At 40.5% G+C, this 24117-nt stretch overlaps 1 protein-coding gene across 3 annotated transcripts in view; it reads left to right on the top strand.

Annotated features, from left to right (window-relative positions):
- The window catches only part of TMEM135 (transmembrane protein 135), a 387108-nt gene that overhangs the window by 158402 nt on the left and 204589 nt on the right, over positions 1 to 24117 (top strand). For 2 of the 3 annotated variants that reach the window (XM_045020247.1, XM_045020252.1), the window contains exon 5: positions 14676 to 14741. The exons of the other annotated variant lie outside the window; for it this stretch is intronic. In XM_045020247.1, the coding sequence (XP_044876182.1) occupies positions 14676 to 14741 (66 nt within the window). The remainder of the gene's footprint in view (positions 1 to 14675; positions 14742 to 24117) is intronic. 3 annotated transcript variants of the gene reach the window in all.

Raw genomic sequence — 24117 nt, 5'->3', positions numbered from 1 at the left:
TAAAATATTATTTATAGCTTCAGGTAGACTGCCCATATCTGCTCAAATATCTGTCATGTGCATATTATTACTTCTGGGGGAATTCCGTGCCACTGCACATGTGCAGAATTTTTGTCCCCCACAGCTTTTTTTGCTTCCCCACAGAAAAATGACTTTCTGATGGGGAAGCAAAGGGAAGCCACAACAGTGATTATGCGACCCTCCCCAGCAATATGTTTTTGGTGCTCAGGGCAACCAGCAGAGAGGTAAATCACTGTGGGGAAGGATGGGGGGGACTGGGGAAGACCTGGCTGGTGGCTTCTACCCTGCGTTGGGCTCAGCTGCTAGTCCCGGATGGGCTGGAAAGGTTAGGACTTCCTCTTCCCCTGCATTGCATTCGGGGCCGGGTTACACCCACCCCCAGATTTCTGTCCCAGGTGCAGGAACCTCTGCAAACTCCCCATCCCCCCGATTCCTGCACCCATTGCTTCTCAGCTCTATGGTGAGGGATCCCTGTACAGGGAGCTGCACCCCCATCTGCCCAACTCCCATGCAGCCAGACCCCCTCATACCCAAACCCGCCAAGCCTCACCCACTGCACTTAGAGCCCGACTCCCCCTGCACCTGGACCAACCAAATGAGTCACCCACATCTGGATCACCACCCAACCGAGCCACAACCAGCTGCACCTGGATCCCCACTCCACTGAGCCCCACTTGCCCAGCATCTGCACCCCCCACTAAGCCCTCCACATCCAGACCCTCCACTGAGCTCTATCCCCCCCGCATACTTAGACCCCCTCCTTCTGAACCCCAACCACCATCACCTGGACTCCCCTGCAGAGTCCTATTACCATTGTACCAGAACCCCAAACAAGCCCCTGTGCATCCAGATTCCACCTGCACTCAGATCCCCCACTGAGCTACCCGCACCCAGATTGCCCCACACAGAACCCTCTCAACCCACACCTGGATCCCCACACACTAAGCCCCTCCACACTTGGATCCTGCCTTGCTGAGCCTGCCTGCCCAGACAGGGGTAGGGTCCTGGGGTGTTTCTGGGGCAGGCCCGGCCCTTTTGCTGAGTCAAGTTTGGGTGCAGCCTCACTGCTGAGTTTGTCTCTCATGGAGGGGAAGGGGAGGGAGCTGCACAGTGATCTCCCATCTCTGTGCTGCTAGTGGCTTGTGCTCCCCACTGCCATGCTGAAGCCCCCACATTTATTTGATAAATAAAATGTGCATAATTTTAAAATATTGTGTGCAGAATTTTTAATTTTTTGGCACAGAATGTTCTCAGGAGTAGCATATCCAGGACATATAAGAATAGAAATTAGCTTTGAAATATGTCCTATTTAAAATTTTATATCCTAAGGAAACTGAAACAGATTTGTATGTAAACATTTTCATAATATATAATTTTGTGGGTTCTTTGAGGTTTTTGAAAGATGAAAGCTTTCCCCATTCTACAGACCAGGGCATGTCTATAGAATCCAAGATCTTCAAGCTTAGGGTGAATTACACAATATTTTGTGGTGTAAGAATGAAATGGATGTAATCTGCACATGCAGTGACAAATTTCACTTTCTTACATTTCAGTAAAATCACTAAATCACTGTGCATAACTTCCATAAATCTGTCTCCAAGGGTAGGCCTTCAAAGGTAGATTGAAACCACAGAAGATTCCTGAATCCTTATGAACTTCCCTTATCCGCATATTTTTTACATATTTCTTTTTTAAAGACTAGAACTAGAAGCAGATTTTCATAGATTTTCATGTTGATGGATGCTACTTTTAGTTCATCTTCTGTCAATTTCATTTTCATCTTTCGTTTGATTCATGATGCATGTGATAGAAAAATTATATGAAAAATCATGCATTTCTCATATTCATTGGCATGATGTTACAGGTATAACAAAACATAGTATGATGCACTTTCATATTGCATCAGATATGGCATGACAGAACATACATTTCTAAAAACATACACTTTTCTTCTGGATTCAGTAACTACTCATTTGGCTTAATTCACATTGAAGCCATTCAAACCATCTGCTGATAATTTAAATCCTTAGATAACTTACTAACCCATATCTCTGAACAGAAGTATACTTACAGTATTCCTAAAACCACTGCTTAAATACTGAGATGTATGGAGCTTAAGGCATGCTTCCAATGAACTGAATAAAAACAGATCATAACTTTCTACAGTCCCCAAATGCTCTATAACTAATTAAACACCAAGCTTTAGCAGTACAGTACTAGGGACATTTTAAAGGCTTATCTGTATTTCCACTTTATTATTTCTCTTAAAATGTTTTGTAGCAATAGTTTTATCATTTCCAAGACTTCCTGTTTTTGTTGGTTATCCTTAGACCACTTGGATTGAAATGTTTTTAACACCATGAATTGTACATCATAGTTACAATTGCACATCCTGGCATAGATTTGCATCTTTTTTCATCTGTAAAAAGCAGGGTAATTTAATAAAGACTTCAGTTTAATTGGGAAGAACAATGTAGCAATTTCTGTTATCCATGTGGAAAATATGATCTAATTTGGTGCTCATGCAAAAAAAAAGTCTTTATTGAGAAATATGTTGAATATTACAAATCAAGATTAAAAAGAGTTATAATATTGGCGTATCTTTCTTTTAAAGTTCAAAATAGGGATATATATTAATTTGTTTACGATGATACATCAGCTACTGTTTTTTTCATATGAGGATATTGAAGTTTGCACAAGAGAGACTAGTAGACATTATAAAACTGTTTTATGTGGAAAAACAAGTCTTGACATAATGCCTAACATGCAGAATGTTTCCTCCAGAAATCTCATGCTGAAATAATGAAGTTTTAGAAATGATTTTATGAAGTGGTACATGGTTGAACGACAGAGATTCATTTATGGGGGAGCAGCACTCTGCATACTTCTTGTTTATCTGATGAATTCTTTGGCTAAAAATATCATGTACTTAGGTCTGTTAAAATGGAGTGTTTGATATATCCAGGATTCTGTGTTTGTGTTTAAAGGATTTAAAATTAGCCAAGTTTCACCCTCATGTTTAGGTCTTGCCATTTGAAACAATACTTTTTTTTTTAGTGGAAATGCATAGTAGCAGAACACATTGTGGCATGAATATTGATATTCGTTATTGTAGTAACAACTTAGAATTAAGCAAAAATATACTATCTAATTAAAATATTTTAATTAAACCATTAGACTGTACTGATCTTTTCTGTTTAGTAAAATGCTTCCTTTGACTACCAGTAAGATATGATGATAATATAAAATAGCATGCATCTATTCTCAATCATTGCAGTCACAATACACTAGTACAGTGGTCCCCAACCTTTTCCGGGAGGCGGGCGCCGGACAACGAGCCACTGAGGACCGTGGCCGGGGGACAAGCATCTGCTTAAATGCCCCGAGAAGTGGCAAAGTCAAGAGGCGTCGCTGCCGAAAATCAGTGGCATTTCAGTGGCGATGCCTCTTAGTGACGTCACTTTTCGACGGTATTTCGGCGGTGACGCCTCTTGATTTCAGCAGATGCTTGTCCGCTGGTCAGTACGTGGGCACACATAGATGCCTCGGCGGGTGCCATAGTGCCCATGGGCACCGCGTTGGGGATCCCTGCATTAGTATCTATCTTCAAACATTATTGATCAATAATTCATTTTTTCCTAGTTAAAATGGCAGACAAGCCAATAAGCTTTTTTAACTAGGGAAAAATTACTACATACTGTAGTAGTTTAACCTATTTAAATGTTAGAGGATAATTACTGATCCTTTTCTCTTTCTTCTTATTTGTGGGGAGAGATTAAAAATTAATTAAGTACTCACATGAATAGGAGCAGCATTTCCAAATATACGATCTAGGATATAAATTTACAGGGGACGTCAATCAGTATGAATCTCACCACAGTCTAATCACCAGCATGGGTCACAAAGAAACCTCACCTATCATGTAGTATTGCGTAGTTACATAATTTTTTTCTGAAGCAGATAAGTGCCAGTAATATATGGATCACTGCTCTGGTTCAGTATGGCGGATACCACATATAAAAGAAATGATTACCTGAACGTGGCCTCTGTGTTTACTCCTTCATCCTGGAGTATACCAGAAAGCACATGGGATTTCCATTCTTTCTCTCTTCTGCTGTGATGGCGGTGGTGGTTGTTCTCTTCTCTTCTCAAAACCTTGTTCTAGCGTTGGCTTCTATGACTCTCCTTTCCTGGTTCTTCTCCTTCCTTTCCAATTGCTCTTTCAGTATGTCCTTCAAAGGATCCTCCTTATCTTCTTTCCAACATTTCGGGGGGGTTCCATAGAGCTCTGCCTTTGGTCCCCTTCTCTTTTCCCTTCTATACCTTATGTCTGGGTAATCTTATCTGCAAACACAAATTCAACTACCATCTCTGTGCTGACGACTCACAGATCTACCTGTCTCAACTTGGACATGTATGGAACTGTGGTATATTGTGATTTTCCAAGCTATTATGTGGAGTAATCGATTTCTTTCTTTGGGGGAAATTGCAGAAAAAATTAGGAAATTATAGCTCCTGACATTTATAAGCATTTATTTTCCTGATCTTAAAAATTGTTTTGTGATTTAAAACTTTATAGAAAAGAAAACATAGATTGATAGGGGATTGAAGAATGAGGAGTTTTCTATTGTCCACCTGCTGACAGCTTTGCTGACAGCTTTGTCAGAAACTATTAAAAATATTTTTGATATCAATATTTTATTTATATTGAGAAGTTTTCTGAAATATATTATTTTTAAAAGACATGCTCTATTTCAGCCACAAATTACTCATCCCAACAGTGAACATTATATACTATGGAGGAATAATTCCCTTCACTGTAGGAATTATTGGGTGAATTTTTGTGGCCTGTATTTTGGAAGAGGTCATGATATATGTTGATAGTGGGAACACATGGGAATTGAGGCTGAGAGAGATTAAGGTAAAAATATTCATAATTTTGGATGCGCAAATTGAGATACCTAATTCCTGATTTTTCAGAGTACATAGCATTATGTAGCATATTATATATTCAAAGCACAGCTCCCATTGACAGTGAGTCAAGTCAGGCACCCAGAAAATGAGGAACACAGAATTAGTGGTCATCTGTGAAAAGCCGGGTTTAAGTGACTTGCCTAGCATCATATAGGAATTCTGTGGCAGGGACAGGGATAAAATTCAGTTCCCCTGGTTTAAGCATGAGACCATACTTTCTCTTCCTGCCATCTCCTGCCTCATTCACTACACACCTTCCAACTTCTGCAACGAATGAGGCAAGGGTCCTGTAAACAAGTCTCATTCAGTACACAGCCCTGATTCATCTCCAGAGCAGGTCCACCCTGTGTACTGAATGATGCATGGGTTCTATGGAAATGTGACTGTGATCCTGTAATTAAAGACTGTATCATAATGCAAAAGCAGAAGGGGGGTTTCCTAACTTTTGAGCACTTGACTTTGCAGCCTTAATAATCTTTTAATGTAGATTTTGATATGTGATTTATTAGGTTTTTAAAAAAGCCAACTGAAAATAAACAAATTACTTCATGTTGAATCATAGTGACAACCACATGGTTCATTAGTAGGTTTGGTAACTTTAAATATACTGCACTGACCTTTGCCACTTGAGTTTGTAACAGATAACAGTAGTAGGTTATCTTGTGTGTGGACCAGCACAAGAGGTGGTTGGGACACTTTGCCGGTGGGTTTCACAGAAATTTGCTCACAGCAGAAAAATGGGGAGACTCAAAAATCTTGGGTTCCACTACAGGCTCTAGAAAGAAATATGCTTCAGTGGGTGCACTCTTCTGCTTGTTTTTCCTGAGGCTTTATCCCTTCTGCCATTTCCCTTCTAACCAGCCCTGTCTCTTCCCAACCACTGACTCTTCATCTGAGTCCAATTTTCCTCATGTAGCACATTCCCAGTCTCCTTGGCCAGCCAGTCCCAGTTTCCACTACAATGCCTAGTCCCCATGCCTGCCAGCCTCGGTATCTCCGTTATAACTCTCAATCTCAGTTCCCCTTATCAGCTCCTTGCTTAGCTGTTCCTAGTCTCCCCTGTAACTCCCAATCCCAATTCCCCCACTGCTCCTGTCCCGGTCTCTTCTCCCTTCCAGACTTTTGTCCCTTCTGCAGGCTATTCAGACAGCTTCCCACCTGGGTGTCAGTAGTAAGGAAGCATTGAGAGCACAGGAGAGACAAGCTCCCTGCTCTAAGTTCTGGTGTCTGGTCCTGGCATAGCCTGGAGCAACCAGGAACTGCAATTGGAAGGGAAATCTCTCTTCAGAGCTGTCCTGGAGCATGCCCAGTGCAGATGGAATATTTGGGAACTTAAGCAGCAAAGCTCTAGCAATCTCTACTGAGCATATGTGAACTGAGGTTTTTCAAAACCCAAATTTGTGTGGTTTTTCATGAGGATAGCAGAAGTCAAATTTTTTATTTTTATTTTTTTTTAAAAAGGCCAAATTTCAAGTCCCTCTTCCAAAGAATGGGGATGCTAGAGTTTCTGAAAGAAAAAGTTGCCAGAATTTTTTAACATGGAAAAAACATTTTTCCTAACATGGTTCTTGGAAGCAGCTGAACAGTTGTTGCTGACATTTAATAAATAAATAAATACACACATAAATTTAAAAAAGCAGCCTCAGGGAGACAGATTGCATGGAAACTGTAAGTCCAAATGTTTAAAGTTTGGCAAAGTTATAGGCAACTGAAAACAAGGTCTTATAATGGAAGTGTTGGGCAACCTTAATAAGATTCTATCAACCTATACTATATTTGAAAATACATTTTAAAGATTTGAAGTATTCACAGGTTTTTTTTAGCCATAACTTTTCATTTAAAATGTATGAGATGTTCTTACTTGTTGATGCATGGTAACTTTAGTATCCTGATAAATTCTGTCTTCTGCTTTGCAGAGTCAGTGTGGTGATATTTAAAATTTGTAAAGAATTATGAAATCACTTAATGAGAAGTGAAAGGTTTGTTTTGAAGTGTTTATTTTCTTTCATTTAAGACATCCAGTTATTATAGGACAGAGGTCCCCAAACTGTGGGGCATGCCCCCCTAGGAGGACAAGGAGGAACTTTTTTTTTGGGGGGGGGAGGGACATAGCTGGGCCCAAGCCCGCCCCCACAGGGGTGGGGAGGGAGTGCCACCCACATCTGCTCCTGGCCCTGGCCCCATCTGCTGGCCCCGGCTGTTGGTCCTGGCCCTTGACCAAGGCTCCGCTCCTGTCCCTGCTCACAGCTGTGGCCCGAGCCTCTGACCCCTTATCCCTGTCCGCATCTCCCCTTCCCAGAGTTGCAGGCCCACCCCTGGCTCCGTGGGGAGGTGGTAGTGGTGAAGAGGGACAGGAGTGGGGGGAGGGGCGGTGAGGTAAAATTTTTGGGGACCACTGTTGTAGAATCTCCAAACACAGTGGTTGCATAGCTATGACTGACTAGGTGAGATACTAACTTTAATTTAACAAAATCAGTATATGCCTACCCCCCTTACTCTCAAACATTTATCAATCTTTGTCTTTTGTCTAATTGTTACCCTTTTAAATACACAGCTTCTTATTGCCTTCTTTGGGTTTTACATAGCAAAAAACCCTATCATTATCTCAGTGACCATGTCATTGTCAATTAGTGAATAGCTATAGGTGGCCTCATTTCCCCCACCCCTCTCTGGGTCGGAAACTATGATAGTAGCGTTAATCTTCTTAGTGACACTCAGCACATGAAGAGTGGTGCTCCTATCAAGAAATCTATGGTGCCAGATTTGCAAATGCTGTGAATTTGCCCCTTGTTTCTGCATGGCTTTGACATCTGGTCTTAGTTGTGCGAGTACAAGTGTATTAAAAGAGAGCTCATACTAGCAGAGGTGAAAGGGAAGTCACACACACCAGTGGTTTTCAATAGAAACAAAGGAAGCTTAGCTGTATTGACAGAATGCTCTATTTGACTGAAACATCCTTAAAAATGTTGGTGGCAAGAGCTGATGAAAGAAGCCAATTCTGAAGCATACAAAAGGTTGTGTGGGGTTCTCTCACCCCTTTATTCTTTGAGAGGATGAAGAAGAATGATCAGATTTTGGATTTGCTATGGATTGTTGTGGGTGGAAATGAGCTAATAAATTCTGAAGTCCAGTGTTCTGGAGCTGATGCATTCATTTACAAGGAGAAAAGACAGTACAACACAATTGAAAGCTCTTCCATAGATCTGCTTCTGCTTCTTTAAATAAAATGAAAATAAACATGTATATAGTAAGCTATTATATATTATATTATATATTATATAATATATATATATATATATATATATTAGTAAGAGGAATAGTAGATTATTCTGAATTTATGCTATGTAAAAAAGTACATCAAACTTATGAGATACTGTTGTCTTTTACTTGAATTTGTGTAATGGATATCCTGAAACACAGCGGTAAGAAAACAGCAAATCTGGTAGTTCTTTCAGCATCAAGCTACTTACTGTACCAATCACTGTGCATTACTATGTAAAGTCACCAAATTAGAAATAAATAGAGCTGAGATACTAACCATTTTTGCTTAATTACTTTTCATGTTCTGAATATATTTTATAGTTTATCTGTGTTTTTGTCTTCTAAACTGTAGCTTGCTAAACTTTCTTTCTCTCTCTGTGTGTATTTATATAGTCTACCCTTAAACATAGACTTTTTATGTTCATGAACAGATCCATTTTCTATTGAAAAGGCTATATTCATTTTGGACAGTTTAAATAAAAGCCCACTACCCTAAATTATATGAAAGGCATACTACTTCAATTCAGAACAAATACATTATAGAAGATGATGTTCAAGTGTGAGTCCACATTTGCAAGGAGTAAATTTATTCTCATATCTGATCACATCCCAGATATAAGTGTAAGGACATGTCACATGGGTGAGGTGCTTCCTGTTTCTTTTCTTTCTACAAAAGCCACCAGCCCGCAGGCACGTGACTAGAAATATTTATCAGTGCTAAACATTTTTCCACAGATGTTTCACTTGCATGATTTTCCTCTTCTAATAAGGTACATAGGCAATGCCATGCAGTTCATTCACTTTCTGAGAAGTCGGTAAGCTCCAGTTATTTCAGAGATATGTGTTAATTGTCCCTACTAACTGGGAAAAGGAGGAGATAATAATCACAAATAAAAACTAATCTTAAAAAAAAAAAAAGATTATTCTTCTAGTAGTATCCCTACGGGTGCTCCACTCTAAGTGCATTAGCACCCCCTATGCCGTTGATCAGGGATTTCTCATAGCAGTGTCTGTTCAACCTGTGCATGCATGTTAATCAGTCTTGTGCCCTGTCCCATTGTCATATAGCACTGCACAGATGAAGCACCCCTAGTTCCTTCCCAAGTGCCTCAGCCTGAGACAGAGCTCTAGCAGTTGTTCTTTTGAGATCTCAACTCTAATTCTCTTTACTCATATTTAGCACTAGTGTTAGTGTTAGTTTTTTCTATAATCAGTAGTTGCTTTTATTTGAGTCATCAGTCTTGGTACCAGTGCCCCTCATGGTACTGCAAGAGTTCCATTTTCCCTGGGACCTGGTTGTATCTGAGACTCCTGACTCTCTGCTCCTAGGCTCCCGGTACCAAGGACATCCTGATCTCCTGAGGTTTGCCTGGTACCAGTTATTGCGTCTCAGATCTCCGCTGCACCATTCTTTAATGAACTTGAGGAAGAAGATTCTGTTGAGGACCTCACTTCGGTCTCACAAGTGTTAGTTCAGGGCTGCTCTCCTCACTCCTTCAAAGGTCCCTTCCCAGAGGCTTCTGGTGAAGTTGCCACTGCTCATAGCCCACAATTACCACCAATACCTCGCCTGTATGAGCACCCTTTGGTGCCTCCTCCTTTGCTGTATTGGAACCCTTGAGTGACTTATTGCCAACAAATCTCCAAAGCATCCAGTGCTACCACCTATAGAGAGGAACAACCAGCATCACCTGCTCCCCCCAGAAGATTTGACTCTCGAGGAATCTTTTGAGGCGCAAAAGTCTAGAGCTGATGAAGAGGTTTTGTCTGCAGACAACATCTTCTCTTCATCTCTGGATGTAGTTAAGCCTGCTACCCTTTCCCTGGCAGATGATTTTAAATAATCAAGAGAGTAGCAGACTCCTTGCAGATTCCACTCAAAGAGTTTACAGAGTCTTCTTATAAGCTTCTCAATATCCTTCACTCACCTGTATCAGCCCGCATAGCCTTACAATGAGGCTCTTTTAGATCCAGCAAAGATCATTTGGCACACTCCAGCTTCTATTCCACTGACACGGATAAGAGCAGAGAAGGAGTGTTATGTTCCAGCAAAGGACTCAGAGTTTGATAAATATCACAAGCGCTTTGATCTACTAGGAAGAAAGTAGCACTACCACTTATCCAACTTTGATGGCAAGATATAACCACGTCAGCTACTTCAAGTTAACCTCCTTCATTGACCACCTACTGGTGGAACAGAGGGAGAAGTTTCAAGCAATTGTTTTGGAGGGCCAACTGCTGGCCAGGACAACCTTGCAAGCCTCCCTCGACGCTAGTGACACTATCGCTCATTTGATCGCCATAGCAATGGTAATAGGAAGAGCCTCCTTGTTCCAGCTCTCCAGTTTCCCGAAGGAGGTTCAGACCATGGTTAAGGATCTTTCTTGTGATGGATCTAAGTTGTTCACAGATACTACACATGAGTCTGTATGAACACTGAAGGATTCTAGAGCGACTTTGCATTCTCTTGATATTTACACCCCTGCATTCAAGAGAAAGCTAAGCAAATCTCAGATACCTCAGAGTCTCGGCCCATCAAATTCCTTCCCTCCCAGAGGGCATATGAACCATACCAAAGAAGACAGAGGTTTCAGAGAAGGAAACCATCCACTTCTCAGCCTCCCGCCTCGCACCCGTCTACCTTCAAGCAGCAATTTTGATGTGTTAATCCTCATCCTCTTCCATTGCACCAATTCACCAACTATCCTTCCACCGGCACCTGCCTTCACACTGCAAGTGAGCCTGGGAGTTGATCACTACAGACAAGTGGGTCTTGGAGATCGTCTCCACAGGTTACACAATCCACTTTACTTCAGTTCCACCAATGAACCTCCTTTCCTTGTCCCGCTTCAGGGACCCCTCTCACGAGAGCATGCTTCATCAAGAAATAGGTGCTCTTTTGCATTTGGGAGTTATAGAACAGCCCCTATTCAGCACAGAGGGAAGGGGTTTTATTCAGGTTATTTCCTGATACTAAAAAGAGTGGAGGTTGGAGAGCTATCCTAGACCTGAGACTGCTCAACACCTATGTGAATGTGCAGAAATTCAAAATCGTGACGCACAGCTTTAATTCCCTCACTAGAACAAGGAAATTGGTTTTCAGCCCTTGACCCTGAAGATGTATTTCCACATCACTATCCACCCATCCCACAAATGATTCCCCCATTTTATTGTTGGCCTGGACCACTTCCAATATTGTGTGCTCTCCTTTGGCCTATCATCCACCCTGAGGTTCTTTTAGAAGGTCATATCGGTGTAGCAGCACAGCTCTGCAGAAAAGGTATTTTAGTATTGCCTTACCTGGATGATTGGTTGCTAACAGGCTGCTCCCTGAAGCTGATGTCTTGGGCAACTTCCAAGGCCCCAGGCCTCTTCTGCCAATTGGGCCTGCTACCGAACATACAAAAATCCATCTTGGCCCTAGTACAGACCCTAGAGTTTATAGGGACACAACTTAGTTCAATAACAGAGAGAGCCTACCTTCCTTGGCACAGGTTTGTGGCTCATTTCTACATAGCAAACATGGTTCAGCTCAGCCCACAAACCATGGTCGGGAACTGCATTCAATTACTAGGGCACATGGCGGCCACTGCCTTCATGACGGAACATGCCAGACTTCAAATGCGCTGCCTCCAAAGATGGTTCAGAACCATTTTTCACCCACTAGACACAGTCTAGATATGCTTCATTCCATACCCATCTTCGTGAAACAATCCCTCAGCTGGTGGAAGTTCCAGAAGTTTCATTTACATGTCCTCCCACAATGGTCATTGCAACGATGGATGCCTCCCTGCTAAGGTGGGACGCACATCTAGACACTAGTACGATCCAAGGCAAGTGGATGTTGCCAGAGATGATGTTGCATATCAATCTCCTGGAGCTCAGCGTATCAGATACACCTGTCTCCAATTCCTATGACTAATCAAGGACGAACACACACACACATACACACACATATATAATGACTGACGATATATCGTTAATATTTTACTTCAACAGTCAGGGAGAAGCAAGATCCCGTTCCCTTTGCACTAAGGCATCAGACTCTGGTTGTGGTGGATACAGAATCACATTACTATCACAGCTGCCTATCTCCCGGACATTCAGAATGTGATTGCGGACATGCTCAGCAGACACTTCTTTCAAGACCCTAAGTGGGAAATAGATGCCAACATATTACATCACATATTTCACCAATGGAGTACCCCCCATATAGATTTGTTTGCCACGGAGGCAAACAAGAAATGCACCCACTTCTGTGTCACCAATCCTTAGGGGATGCTTGTCACCTTCAGTGGTCATCAACCCTACTAATGCTTTCCCACTGACACCCTCACCCACTCCCAATAGCCAAAGTTATGCTCAAAATAAAGGAGGACAGAGTCATCTTAATAGGCCTGACCTGGTGCATGCAAATGTAGTATCCTTATCTGATACATCTGTCTGTATGCCCACAGATCACTCTCTGCACTGCTCCCTATCTCCTGTTGCAAGAGGGCAGGAAGATTTTTCACCCCAATCTTGCGATGCTTTGTCTCAAAGCGTGGTTAGTCGATGGCTCACGATAATGGAGATAACCTGCTCAGAGGATATAAAAAGAGTTCTATTACACAGCAGGAAACCGTCTGCTCGCTACACGTATTCTCAAAATGGATGCGTTTTGCCAGTTGGTGTGACAGCAGACCACTTTCACCAATGACCGCATCGCTTCCAGATATATTAGACTACACCTTGCCTCTGAAAACCTCTAGTCTATTGTCCACCGGGCGGTCCTCATGGCTTTTCAACCCCCAATAGAGGGCTAATTCCATCTTTATCCAACCCGACACCAGCCAGATTCCTCCGAGGGCTGGGGAACTTCTATCTACTGGTCCAACGTCCTTCTCCAGTATAAGACCTCAACCTGGTCCTTAAATGCCTCACAAGACTACCCGTTGAACCTCTGGCTACTTGCTAATTGCTCCATTATCAATGAAGACAGTATTGCTGATAGCCATCATGTTGGTGCGAGGGGTTGGTGAAATAGGGACCCTGATGGCATACCCTCTTCCCCCCTTCACAGTGTTTTTTTAAATACAAGGTCATGCTCTGGCCCCACCCTAAGTTCTTACCTAAGATCTCTTCTGAATTCCATCCCAATCAGCCCATTCACTTGCCTATCTCCTATCCAAAACCACATCTGAATCCCCAGGATGCACTGCTGTATATCCCGAATGTCGAGAGAGCTCTGGCCTTTATCAAGACAGAAAGAAACCCTTCAGAAAGGTCGACAAGTTATTCGTCTCGATAGCAGACAGCTCAAAGGGGTTGGTAATCTCTGACCAGCGACTTACAGTTATCAGACTGCATTAACTCCTGTTACTGGTCTCATAACATTGAGCTGCCCTTACTCATATGTATCCATTCTGTAAGGTCTATTGCCACTTTCACGGTCTTCCTCAAAAACATACTGATCATCCAAATCTATAAAGCCACTACATGGGCTTCTATACATGCATTCTCTGAATACTATGCAATAACTCACAACTCCACCTCTGATACAGGGTGCAGCTCAGCTATACTTTCTGCTGTACTGGATTGAAGTCTGAAGCTCCCTCCACCTTAACTGATACTGCTCAGTACTCATCTAGTGTGAAGTACTTATAAGGAACTACTTGAGGAAGAAGACATGGTGACTCACTCTGTGCAGTAGCTATGGTTCTTTGAGATGTGTTCCTATGGGTGCTCAACTACCTGCCCTCTTCCCCCTCTGCTTTGGAGTTTTCTGCCATGAGGCTTTATGGTAGAGAAGGAACTGGGGACAGTTTGACCTCATAGCACTATATGACAATGGGACAGGGCACAAGATTAACACATATGTGCAGGATGAATGGACACTGCTTTGAGAAATCTCTGACCAGGGCATAGGTGAGCACTAGTGCATCTCAAGTGGAACTCCCATATGGGAACACATCTCAAAGAACCACAGTTACTGCGCAGGGTGAGTAACCATTTCTTAGGCCCAAAATTGTGCTCCTTGGCTTCTCTAAGTCCCCATTTTGTGATGTCACTACTACCAAGGAGCTAATAAGGGCTCAGATACTTTAAAGGACTGGTTTCATCCCATGGTGTGGCCTTCAAAGCTTCTTCATTACTTTACACTCATATTACTAAAACAGAAACTTTGAAAACCCTGACAACATAAATAAAATGGCACATATGCAGGGATTTCAGCCTAAAGTGTCTCTTTTGCTTGATAGCCCTTGAAAGAAGGTTACCATGTAGGATTTTTTTCTGAATATTCTTATTTAAATGGTTGAGTAGTAAAACAATTAATAAGCTTGACTTACATTTTAGTCATAAGTGTAATAGCTGAACAATAATAGTCATCATTACTATATTGTCTTTTCAAAATAACAATTTTTTATTTTTATATGCAGGCCACGGAAACCCTTTTTCGAATGGGGGTAGCAAGAGGAGCAATTACACCTTTAAGGCATGGAGAAGTAAGATTGAATGGTTTTTGCATATATGGTGTAAAGTTTTATTTATTTTTAATTTAATATTTTGTAAATTCTTAGGATATATATTCAGATAACTGGAGAGTTGATAGTCTTGTAGATAATGTGTCTATCTGCTTTACAGTTTGTTGCAAATGAGTAGAGAGCCCAGATCCTGTGCATTGGGGAAAGGCATGTTCTTTATATTTCATTTTACATTGAATCATGATGCAGCGCTTTAATCTAGGTGACTCACTGGAGGATTCTTAGCCCTGATGGTTCTTTACTGAACGTTCTGAGGAGGGAGCAGGGTCTTGAGAAATTAACATGAGTTTGGCTTTTAGAAGTTCCTGGTTCTGCGGATGGGTGGCTACGGGCAAGCTACTTCATATTTTCGTCTTTGTTTCTTTACTACCTAACAGGAATATTATGGGGGTTAATTACATGTTCCAAGTACTTGACAATAATTAATTAAAGTATGACTGTTATATTGTTCATATCTGCTTGTGTCTGTATGTGATGGTTTTTTTGTTTATCCTTTGGGTTGACATACATGGAGACACTATTATTTGCATTCTGCTGATTAAGTAGCTCTCAATTCCATCGAAAATACTATACTCAGTTATGGTATTCTTCAGTAATGGTCCAAACTACATATGAAACTATTGTGAGTTGTAGTATTTTTGGGTCATTACTCTAGAAAATTCAAGTGTATTGTTATGGCTACCCGATTTCATCATATCGTGTGTTGATTTTAAATGCAAAATGTTTGTCTAGTTGACCCAGCACTTGCTGTACATTGCCAATCATATTATAGCATATATTCTCTTTCTGTGCTATTGAAATTACCTTAATTTCGCCCTATTTAAGTGGAGTAGAGTACCTGTGCATTGGACAAAGGTGTCCGCTTTCCCCTGGCCCGGTTTCTTTATCTTGCGATCTGATCTTGCTATAGCAGTTCTGAACATGGGGTCCGTTATGCTTTTTCTATACTGCTCTTCACCTTCTCCGCAACTGGTCACTATGGGTGTGTCTACACTTCGGGATAGAGGTGTAATTTCCAGCTTAAGGGGACATATCTGGGCTACCTCTGGTCAAGCTTATGTGCCAAAAGTAGAAGTGTAGCTGTAGCAGCATGTGCAAGAGGAGAGGCTCGCTGCCCGAGTATGTACCTAGCATCTCAGATGGGATTGTTCTCAGGGCATAAGAACATAAGAACGGCCGTACCGGGTCAGACCAAAGGTCCATCTAGCCCAGTATCTGTCTACCGACAGTGGCCAATGCCAGGTGCCCCAAAGGGAGTGAACCTAACAGGCAATGATCAAGTGATCTCTCTAGCAGCTAGACCCTCATGCTACCACTGCTACACTTCTATTTTTAGCATGCTAGCTTGATCAGAGCTAATGCGGGTATGCTTCCTTGATCTGGAAATTACACCTCCATCTTGAAGTGCAGGGTGGGAAATATGATGCGCTCTCCAGCAGGATGCTATGTATGGAATAAATGCAACACGTCCAGCTTCTCTCCACCTCTTCGAAGAAAGTGTCTTGAGAGACATGATCTCTGGGTGTTTCTTATGATAGCACAGAGCACAGTACACGAGGCTGTTCATTTGGGTGTACTTAGTTATATGTGTTAGAATGAATGTTGCACTAATACTTGTAAAGTAGAAATGTGGTTTGCTTGAAATGATCCATGTGGATTGTGGAGAATTCATTTTGCTTTTTAAAGAGTTATTAACTAAATCTTGCACTTTTTAAAAGTGGACTAATACAAACAATTATCTTTTTTATGAGCATTATGGTGGTAATACAAATGTCAGTCCTAAATCACTTCCTCTGATACTACTATTTTTACCTTGTTGATTTAAAAAAAAAAGTCCTATTGCAATGTTGCATTCACAGATCATAGACCAATGTGGAGCAGGAGCTTTTTTGAGCCATTTACCTTCTCTTACAATTACTCTATGGAAAGCTAGTAGTACAGACATTACAGTGGGCAGCCAGGAAGTCTGTATTGATGGGTATTTGGCTTTTGCTGCCCTTCCAGTTCTGAATGTTTGGTTTTTTTAGAACTATCTGCTTATTCTGTGCTTTATGAATAAGATTATTGTTCCTATATGGTTTTAGTATCCTTCTGTTTGAACTGAAATTGTTCCTGCTTCCCAATTTCCCAGCAACAACTTCTTCTATTATCAGACCCTTCAAAGCGTTGATGTCTCATAGACATTTATGCTAGGACAGGGACTGTGAATTGAATACACATACTGTCAATTTATATATCACACTGAAAATGTTTGATCTATTATTGTCGCTTGTAATACCTAAGTTGACTATAACTAAGATTAGAAGAAAAATATTTTTCCAGTTTACTTAGAGCTGTTGACAGCCCTTTTGTGAAAAGCCACTTTCCTTGTTTCCTCTGTTTTTTGTGACTATCTTTCACACAACTGGAAAGAGAAATATATTTGTAAAGAATAAAAGAATGTGATTCTAAACCCTCAAATCCTGGCAATGGGAGTTGAGGCAGATATAGTACCTTAAAATGCTTTAAACACAGTTTATGAAATTGCCTAGATTCCAATTTGCCTATGTCTCTTCCTTGGTGGAGAAAGCCTCTGATATGCCTGAGTTTGTGATGGAAATTAAATGTCAGCCCTAATCAATGCAGGCAAATATATGTGAATTGCCACTGTGCTTCCTCTTATCTATGTGACTTTGCTTGATCTTCCTTTATTTGATGGACGAATAAATCCACCATGTCAAAGACCAGAGACAGGGAACATATAATTTAAGTATGAATGTACCCAGTATTTTTAAGGGTGAGCATTAATTGACTGAGTGAAAATTCAGTTCCAGGGGACCAGTTACATTTAGGCATTTTCTATATGCACCAAACACTTCAGGGTTCAGATTACGAGCCACTGTCATTTTCCATTTTTCGCTAAGCATTGTATTGAAGATTTTGAATGTTTTCTTGGTTTATTGGATTTTCAGAAATAGTTGGGTTTTCTCATCATATGTTTGTCCTGCAGCTTTTGTGCTCAATTTAGCTGAGATTTTGGTTGTTAGGATAAGGTAAAGTCTGTATTAGCAAACGTATTAGCAGTAGTCGAAGAAAACGCTAATGTTTTCTGTGTGTCACACAGTGATTCTAAGTTTTCAACAATGAACATTACCTTAGTGTGCAGAATCTGGCAGTCATTTTGGTTATTTGTCAGCCTCTTCTGAGTTTCTGCTTTAGAACCAACAAACTCAGGATGATCTCTAGGAGACACATTGGCACAGTCCATGCTTTGTTTACATCCACTGATGTGCCACAACTGGGGTAGCTAATCAGTACTTGGCTCTACAATTATCTCTCACTGTGCAAATCAAAGCCTTCAGCTTGTTCACATGCTTTAAAATGGCCTGGAATCCAGTGATGCAGAATTTCACATCTTTCATTTCTTCTGTAGCAGTAGCTGCTGACAGCTCAGTGTTAATCAGATGAGCAGGACAGGTAATACATAGCAGCTCTGGTTTGTGATTGATTTTAATTTCCCATGTGAACTTAGCCAGTAGAAAGCAGAATTTTGTTAGTTGTGGCCACATTTTTCCAAGTTAGTTGGTACATCTCAAACATGTCAATTATTGCTGTGTTGAGAAAATGGCAGCCAGTAGAGAGGATGAATGTCACATCACCACAAAATAATGCGAGTTTACTTGATTTGAAATAAAAAAAAACAAAAACAAAAGGCCAAGAATTGGATGTTCCAAAGTATCAAGAGACTCATCAAAAATAGAGACGAGACACCACATTTCCATCAATTAGTTGCATCAGTTTAGATACTAAAGCATCATTTTCTTTCAGATACTTTTGAGTGGGGTTGTCTGCATTAGTAAACATTTTTTCTGCGGGATGGTATTGTCGCACAAAGTCACCAATAGGCCCCTCTGCAATTAACAGTGGTTGTCTGGTGAAACAAAGAGCACACACAAATTCATTGACACAATTGTGCTGTGTCCTCTCTTTCGTTAAAGCCCTGATGAATGCTCCTGATATTGACTGTTTATCCAAAAGCTCACTTTCTTCAAGTTTCTTGTGTTGCTTGCTTTCTACATGCTCCTTTATTCTGTCAGCACAAACACTGACTTCAGTGGTGCAGTACTTGAAGCACAATTGATTCTCTTCACTCATGTCTTTACTTTTCTTGATAATTTCTAAGCACTGATTTTATTGTTGGTATTTAGACACAGATTTGTGTTTTTGCCCCAGGTTTAAGTTTTTATCTTATCTGTCCATACTTGATTGTTTAAATTCAGCACCCCACTAAACAGACACAAAGAAATAGGCGGGCAGCCTCTCCTTGTGAGTCAGTCATAGCTCAATCAACGTTGGTTGATTTTTCCAACCTCCACTGTGTATTTTTTACACTGCGGAACTGCTTCAGTGTCAGAGCTGCAGCACATAATAACCGTGTAAAGCATTAATGTTAACAAAAATAAGTACCTGAAAAAATATTGAGTGGATTGATAAATGGGTGTAAATCAGTAAAACTGGAACTCCTTTAATTAAAAAAAACCTAATTTTTTAATTAATTAGTAATTAGTGAAAATCAGTAAAAACTGAAAATGCAGAGCACTAATTATACTGAATGTGATATTTATGGACTACGCCAGTTACTAGTATAATAAGTAAAAGTAGTAGTAAATCCTGATAAAGATACAATGGAACGCTTCAATATAGCATAAAGATGGGAGAACTTTTACTTACCTAAATTACAGCACTGAGTGGTGTAACATTAAAGTATTTGCTTAGGAGACTCGGTATGTCTATACTAGAAATGTAAATACAGCCACTGCAGTGATTGCGGTGGTGCATGTCCATACTACTCTCCTTTGTTTGGTGGTATGCATCCTCACCAGGAGCACTTCTGCCGACCCAAATGGGGCAGTGTGGGGGAGCTGAGAGCCTGTTTTCTCAGCTCTATTGGAAGCTCCCTGCTAGGAGCCCAGCTGCACCACAGGCTCCTCCCCCCCCCACCTCTACTCCTCCTTCCCAGCTGAGAATGTGGGGAGGAGCGGAGAAAAAGCCACCGGGGCCTTCTTGCCTCCTGTTCCTGCCAGGAGTGGGGGGAAGGCACCCAGGGCTTCTCTCTTCCCTGCTTCTCACTCCTGGGGAATGGGGTGCAGCTTGCCTGGCTTCTCCCCCTTGTCCCACATGCTCCCCACCAGGAGCTGGGAAGCCTTCTCAATTTCACAGCTCTCAGGGTGAAATTGACAAGACAGCCAACATTCCCAGCTGAGAGCGGGGTCCAGCTGCCCAATCTTCTTGCCTTAGCTCCCCTCACTAGGAACTGTGTCCAGCCACCTGGGCTTCTTGCCCGGATCCTGGTCAGGACCAGGGTCCATTCTCGCCTCTCTCCCAGCTGGGAGAAGGGTCCAGCTGCCCAGCTCTCCAGGGGAGCTCCAGCTGCCTGGCTTTCTTGTCCATGAAATGGACAAGACAGCCAACAGCTGATGTAAGTTGCCCCCTGCTCCCCTGTTGTTGCCCTGACTACACAGACCTAAGCCCTACGCCTCTCGTGGAGGTGGAGTTAGTGTGTTGTGTAGTAGGGCACTTACACTGGTGGGAGGAAGTCTGTAGTGTAGACACTGACATAATTAGATCAGCGTTATTCAGTAGAAAGGATGCAGGGGAAGAAGGAAAGGTGAGTGCATGAGGTTTTTTCCCGTGAATATATTATCATGTTAAAACCTGAATACGTAAGTTTGGTGAATCAAACAAGATGTTTGGATACAAGTTCCCATTGTGTAATTACAGCTATCTGAGCCTGAAAATCAGAAGTGACATCAGTAAATAGAATGAATTTCCCAAAAGGAGCAAAACTGTCTAGAGTCCTATAAAAACACAGTTATTTCTTCCAAGAAAAAACTGGACACTTGAATGGTGCCCAAAAGAAAGTGCTCATGGTGAGCCAAAACAGAGGAAATTAAAGCTTGAACTCAAGCTCTAGTTGACCATGTTCAGTATGAGAAGTGCTAAGTTGGCAATAAAAATCCAAGAAGGTCTAGTTGTTTCTTGGAAAGGCCAGATTGAGAGGGAAACTCTCCAAATGAGAAATTTTAGTTACGTTTTCATAGCAGTATTTGAAATGTAGGTGGGAGCAGGAATGTTTAACTTTAGAGGAAAAACTAGGGTTCATCTTGAATTTAATTACAAATCCTCATGTTGCATTGCAATGAACAAATTGGAAAAAAATTTCTTATCAAACAAAGAAGAAATCATTAACTGGTCCAAGTCTGGCCAGTTTCCAAGACCAGATAGATTTGAAATTTGTAATGTTGAATATTTGGGGGAAACCTTCTCTCTCACTTCCTGCTTGCAGCCTCTCTCTGTATCAGGGAATTCATCTTCTCAGCCATCTCCTCTGTATGGGTGCAGAACTTTTAAGCCTTTTCTTTATTACCTTTGAAGAAATGGGAAATGTATGTTGTGATGCTGTATCATTTTGCTATTTATATGGATTACAAAATTCCTGTTGAGGTTTTGGCATGAAAGTTGGAAATGATACTGCAAAGTGTCATTTATCCAAATGAAGTAGATAGTGTTAAGAACTGTGCTGTGACTTAATGCCAAAAAATTTAATAGTATCAAGGAGAGGTAACAAAAGCCAAGAGTATAATTAACTTCACGATTCAGCATATTTTTCTTGTCATAGAATTTTCTGTTAATGTCTGTTTTGGGGAATGTGTGCTAGGCAGAGATGGGAATGTGTGCTAGACCAAACCGCTCTGGTGGAAGATAGGGAAAGTCCACCAGCTATTATCAGTGTAATGGCTTTTGTTTACATCTGTGGCCCTTATCCAGGAGAGAGGCAGCATTTCATTTATTTTAAGAGTGGGCTGGATGGCAGAATGCAGAAGGCACAAGGATTTGATGAGAATGAATCTTGACGTATGTGTTCTAGTTACACTGATTGGTTGTTAATTTGAGCTAAACATTTTAAGCTCAAATGCTCTAAGATGCAGAAATACCCTTCCCATCTATATGAATTTACCTACAGTGCTTTTGTGAAACTTGGCAAGTCTCCTGGTACACAGAATGTACAGAGGCTATGTTTTATCTAATTTAAATTGTATTATATGGAAAGCAGACCCAGTGTCCATGTATTGTTTACCACAATGCAAACGTCAACTCTTTTGTATTAAAACCTTCTTAAGACTAAAGTGGTTTGAGTTAGATTATTATCACAGATAATGTGTCATTGAGCAGTGATGATATTATGGTAACTCCACTGGGAATGCTTTGCCATATTGTATCCCAACTGTGCATTAGTTCCTGCCATTATTGTAATTTAATTTTATTTCTTTTCATTGTTAATTGTTAATATATTATGAGACGACAATAGAGTCATAGACTACATTGATGGACATTTTAGGTGCTAGTTTGGAAAGTTTCGTAAGAGAAAGCTGTCTACTAAATAGAAGTTATTGTTTCTTGAAAGGCAAATATTTCTTCCTTCAATGCTATAATAATACTTACCACTTAAATTATGCTTTTCATCTTCAAAGTGCTTAATAAATGTCAAACAATTAATCATCAGGACATTGCTACAAGATTCATAGCTAAGTATTGTTATCTCCATTTTACAGATTGAGACAGACATAACAGATAGAGATTAAGGGACCTGCCCAAGACCGCAAAGAGTCTTGGTCAAATCCAAGATTAGCATGGAAGAGTGTGTGGTTCTTAACCCAGTGTCCAGGTGACTGCATCACACCTTGACCTGGGTAAATGAATCAGTCTGTCTTCTGTGTTGTAGGTTGTTGTTTTAATTATTGTTTGTGTATTATTTATATTTTTAGAAAGTTTGCAGATAATGAGAAATAAATAAATGACTGTTAGAAAAACACAGAAAAGCTTAACAATAGTAAATTGCAAAGTATGTTGAAAAAAACATCAGTTCCTTTCAAACAGAAGTGGAAAATGAAACAAAACCCTTTGAACTGCCACCAATTTGAATCATATAGAAGCACATGTTTGTTAATGGAACATATATATATTTTGTTATGCAAGCATATTTATTATGTAGTCATGGAAGTTAAACTGCAAATACTTTCCTGTGGCAAACCCAAGTAAAACTTTTCAGTTTGAATTCAAATGAGATTATATTGAATGATGAAAGATAAAACATTGAAACATTAGCATGTGTTTAAAAATACGGGTTTTGAATGTCTCTTGAAGATTTCAAGAGTCCATTAAAATGTTCTTTGATTCAGACCTCACTAGCTGCTTATCTCTTTCTACATGATAGGTTTGGATTTTAGCCATTTTTCATTCGTAAGTCTTTTTATAAATCCATACATAAGACATTTTGGATGGGGTTTTAAAAAGTGCATAAGAGATTTATGTTCCCACTGAAAGCCAGCTAGAGTTGGGTGCTTAACTCCCTTAATACTTTTTGGAAATTTCATCCTTTTTATCTGTTCACTGAAGATTGGTTCCATTAATTCTTATGTTTTACATACTATAAACAGCTTTGAATTCAGAAAGAAACTGTTTTACAATGTAAATAAGTATTTTACCATGTTGGTTAAAGTTAGCCCAATAAAAGATATTCCCTCACCCACCTTGTCTCTATTTTAACAAGAGAATTTCAAAAGCTTTTGTTTGTGGATAAAGCAAACTAAATGCAATATACTATAAATTTAAATATATTATTTTTATCAGTTATACAAATATACAATAATTGTTTTATCTTTGGTGCATTTACTTTATTAAAATTGTAATTAAATATACAAATGTAAGGAAAGTAATTATTTTATTCCATTATTAAATTGGTGTGCTCACTCCATGGTAGGTGCTTTCCTGACAATTTATTGCTGTAAGAAATTTAATGGAGAACATGGCAATAATAATAGACCTGTGTAGCTACATTGGTGCAGTGATGGCATAAGTTAAGCACATACTTAAGGGTTTGCAGAGTCAGGGCCTGGCTTTTCTTTACAAAGAACTGAACCAGCATTTTTCACAGATTTATCATTATAAATATATTGTTATATGCCCAGTCTGGGGCTCATTGTGCTAAGTGCTGTACAAATCTAATAAGAGATGCTTCCAGCTCCAAAGAGCTTACAGTCTAAACAGGTGAGACAGATACAGGCTGGGAGAAAAGAAGTATTGTCATCCCCATTTGGGGCACAAAGATTAAATGATATGACCAAAGTTCTACAAGAAGTCTATGCTAGAACTGGGAAGTGAACCCCTATCTTCTGAGAGCTAGTACAGTGCCTTAACCAAAAGACTGTCTTTTTTTCTCTAAAGATGAAAATGAGGAATAAATACTGTGACGTACTGGGGTGCAATCCATAGCAGTGGGGGACAGTGTCACTCTGCC

The sequence above is a fragment of the Mauremys mutica genome, chromosome 1 (genome assembly GCF_020497125.1).
Source record: "Mauremys mutica isolate MM-2020 ecotype Southern chromosome 1, ASM2049712v1, whole genome shotgun sequence".
Lineage (NCBI taxonomy): Eukaryota > Metazoa > Chordata > Testudines > Geoemydidae > Mauremys > Mauremys mutica.
Note: the sequence above shows the minus strand (reverse complement) of the source record. Positions and strands in the feature narration are given on the sequence as shown.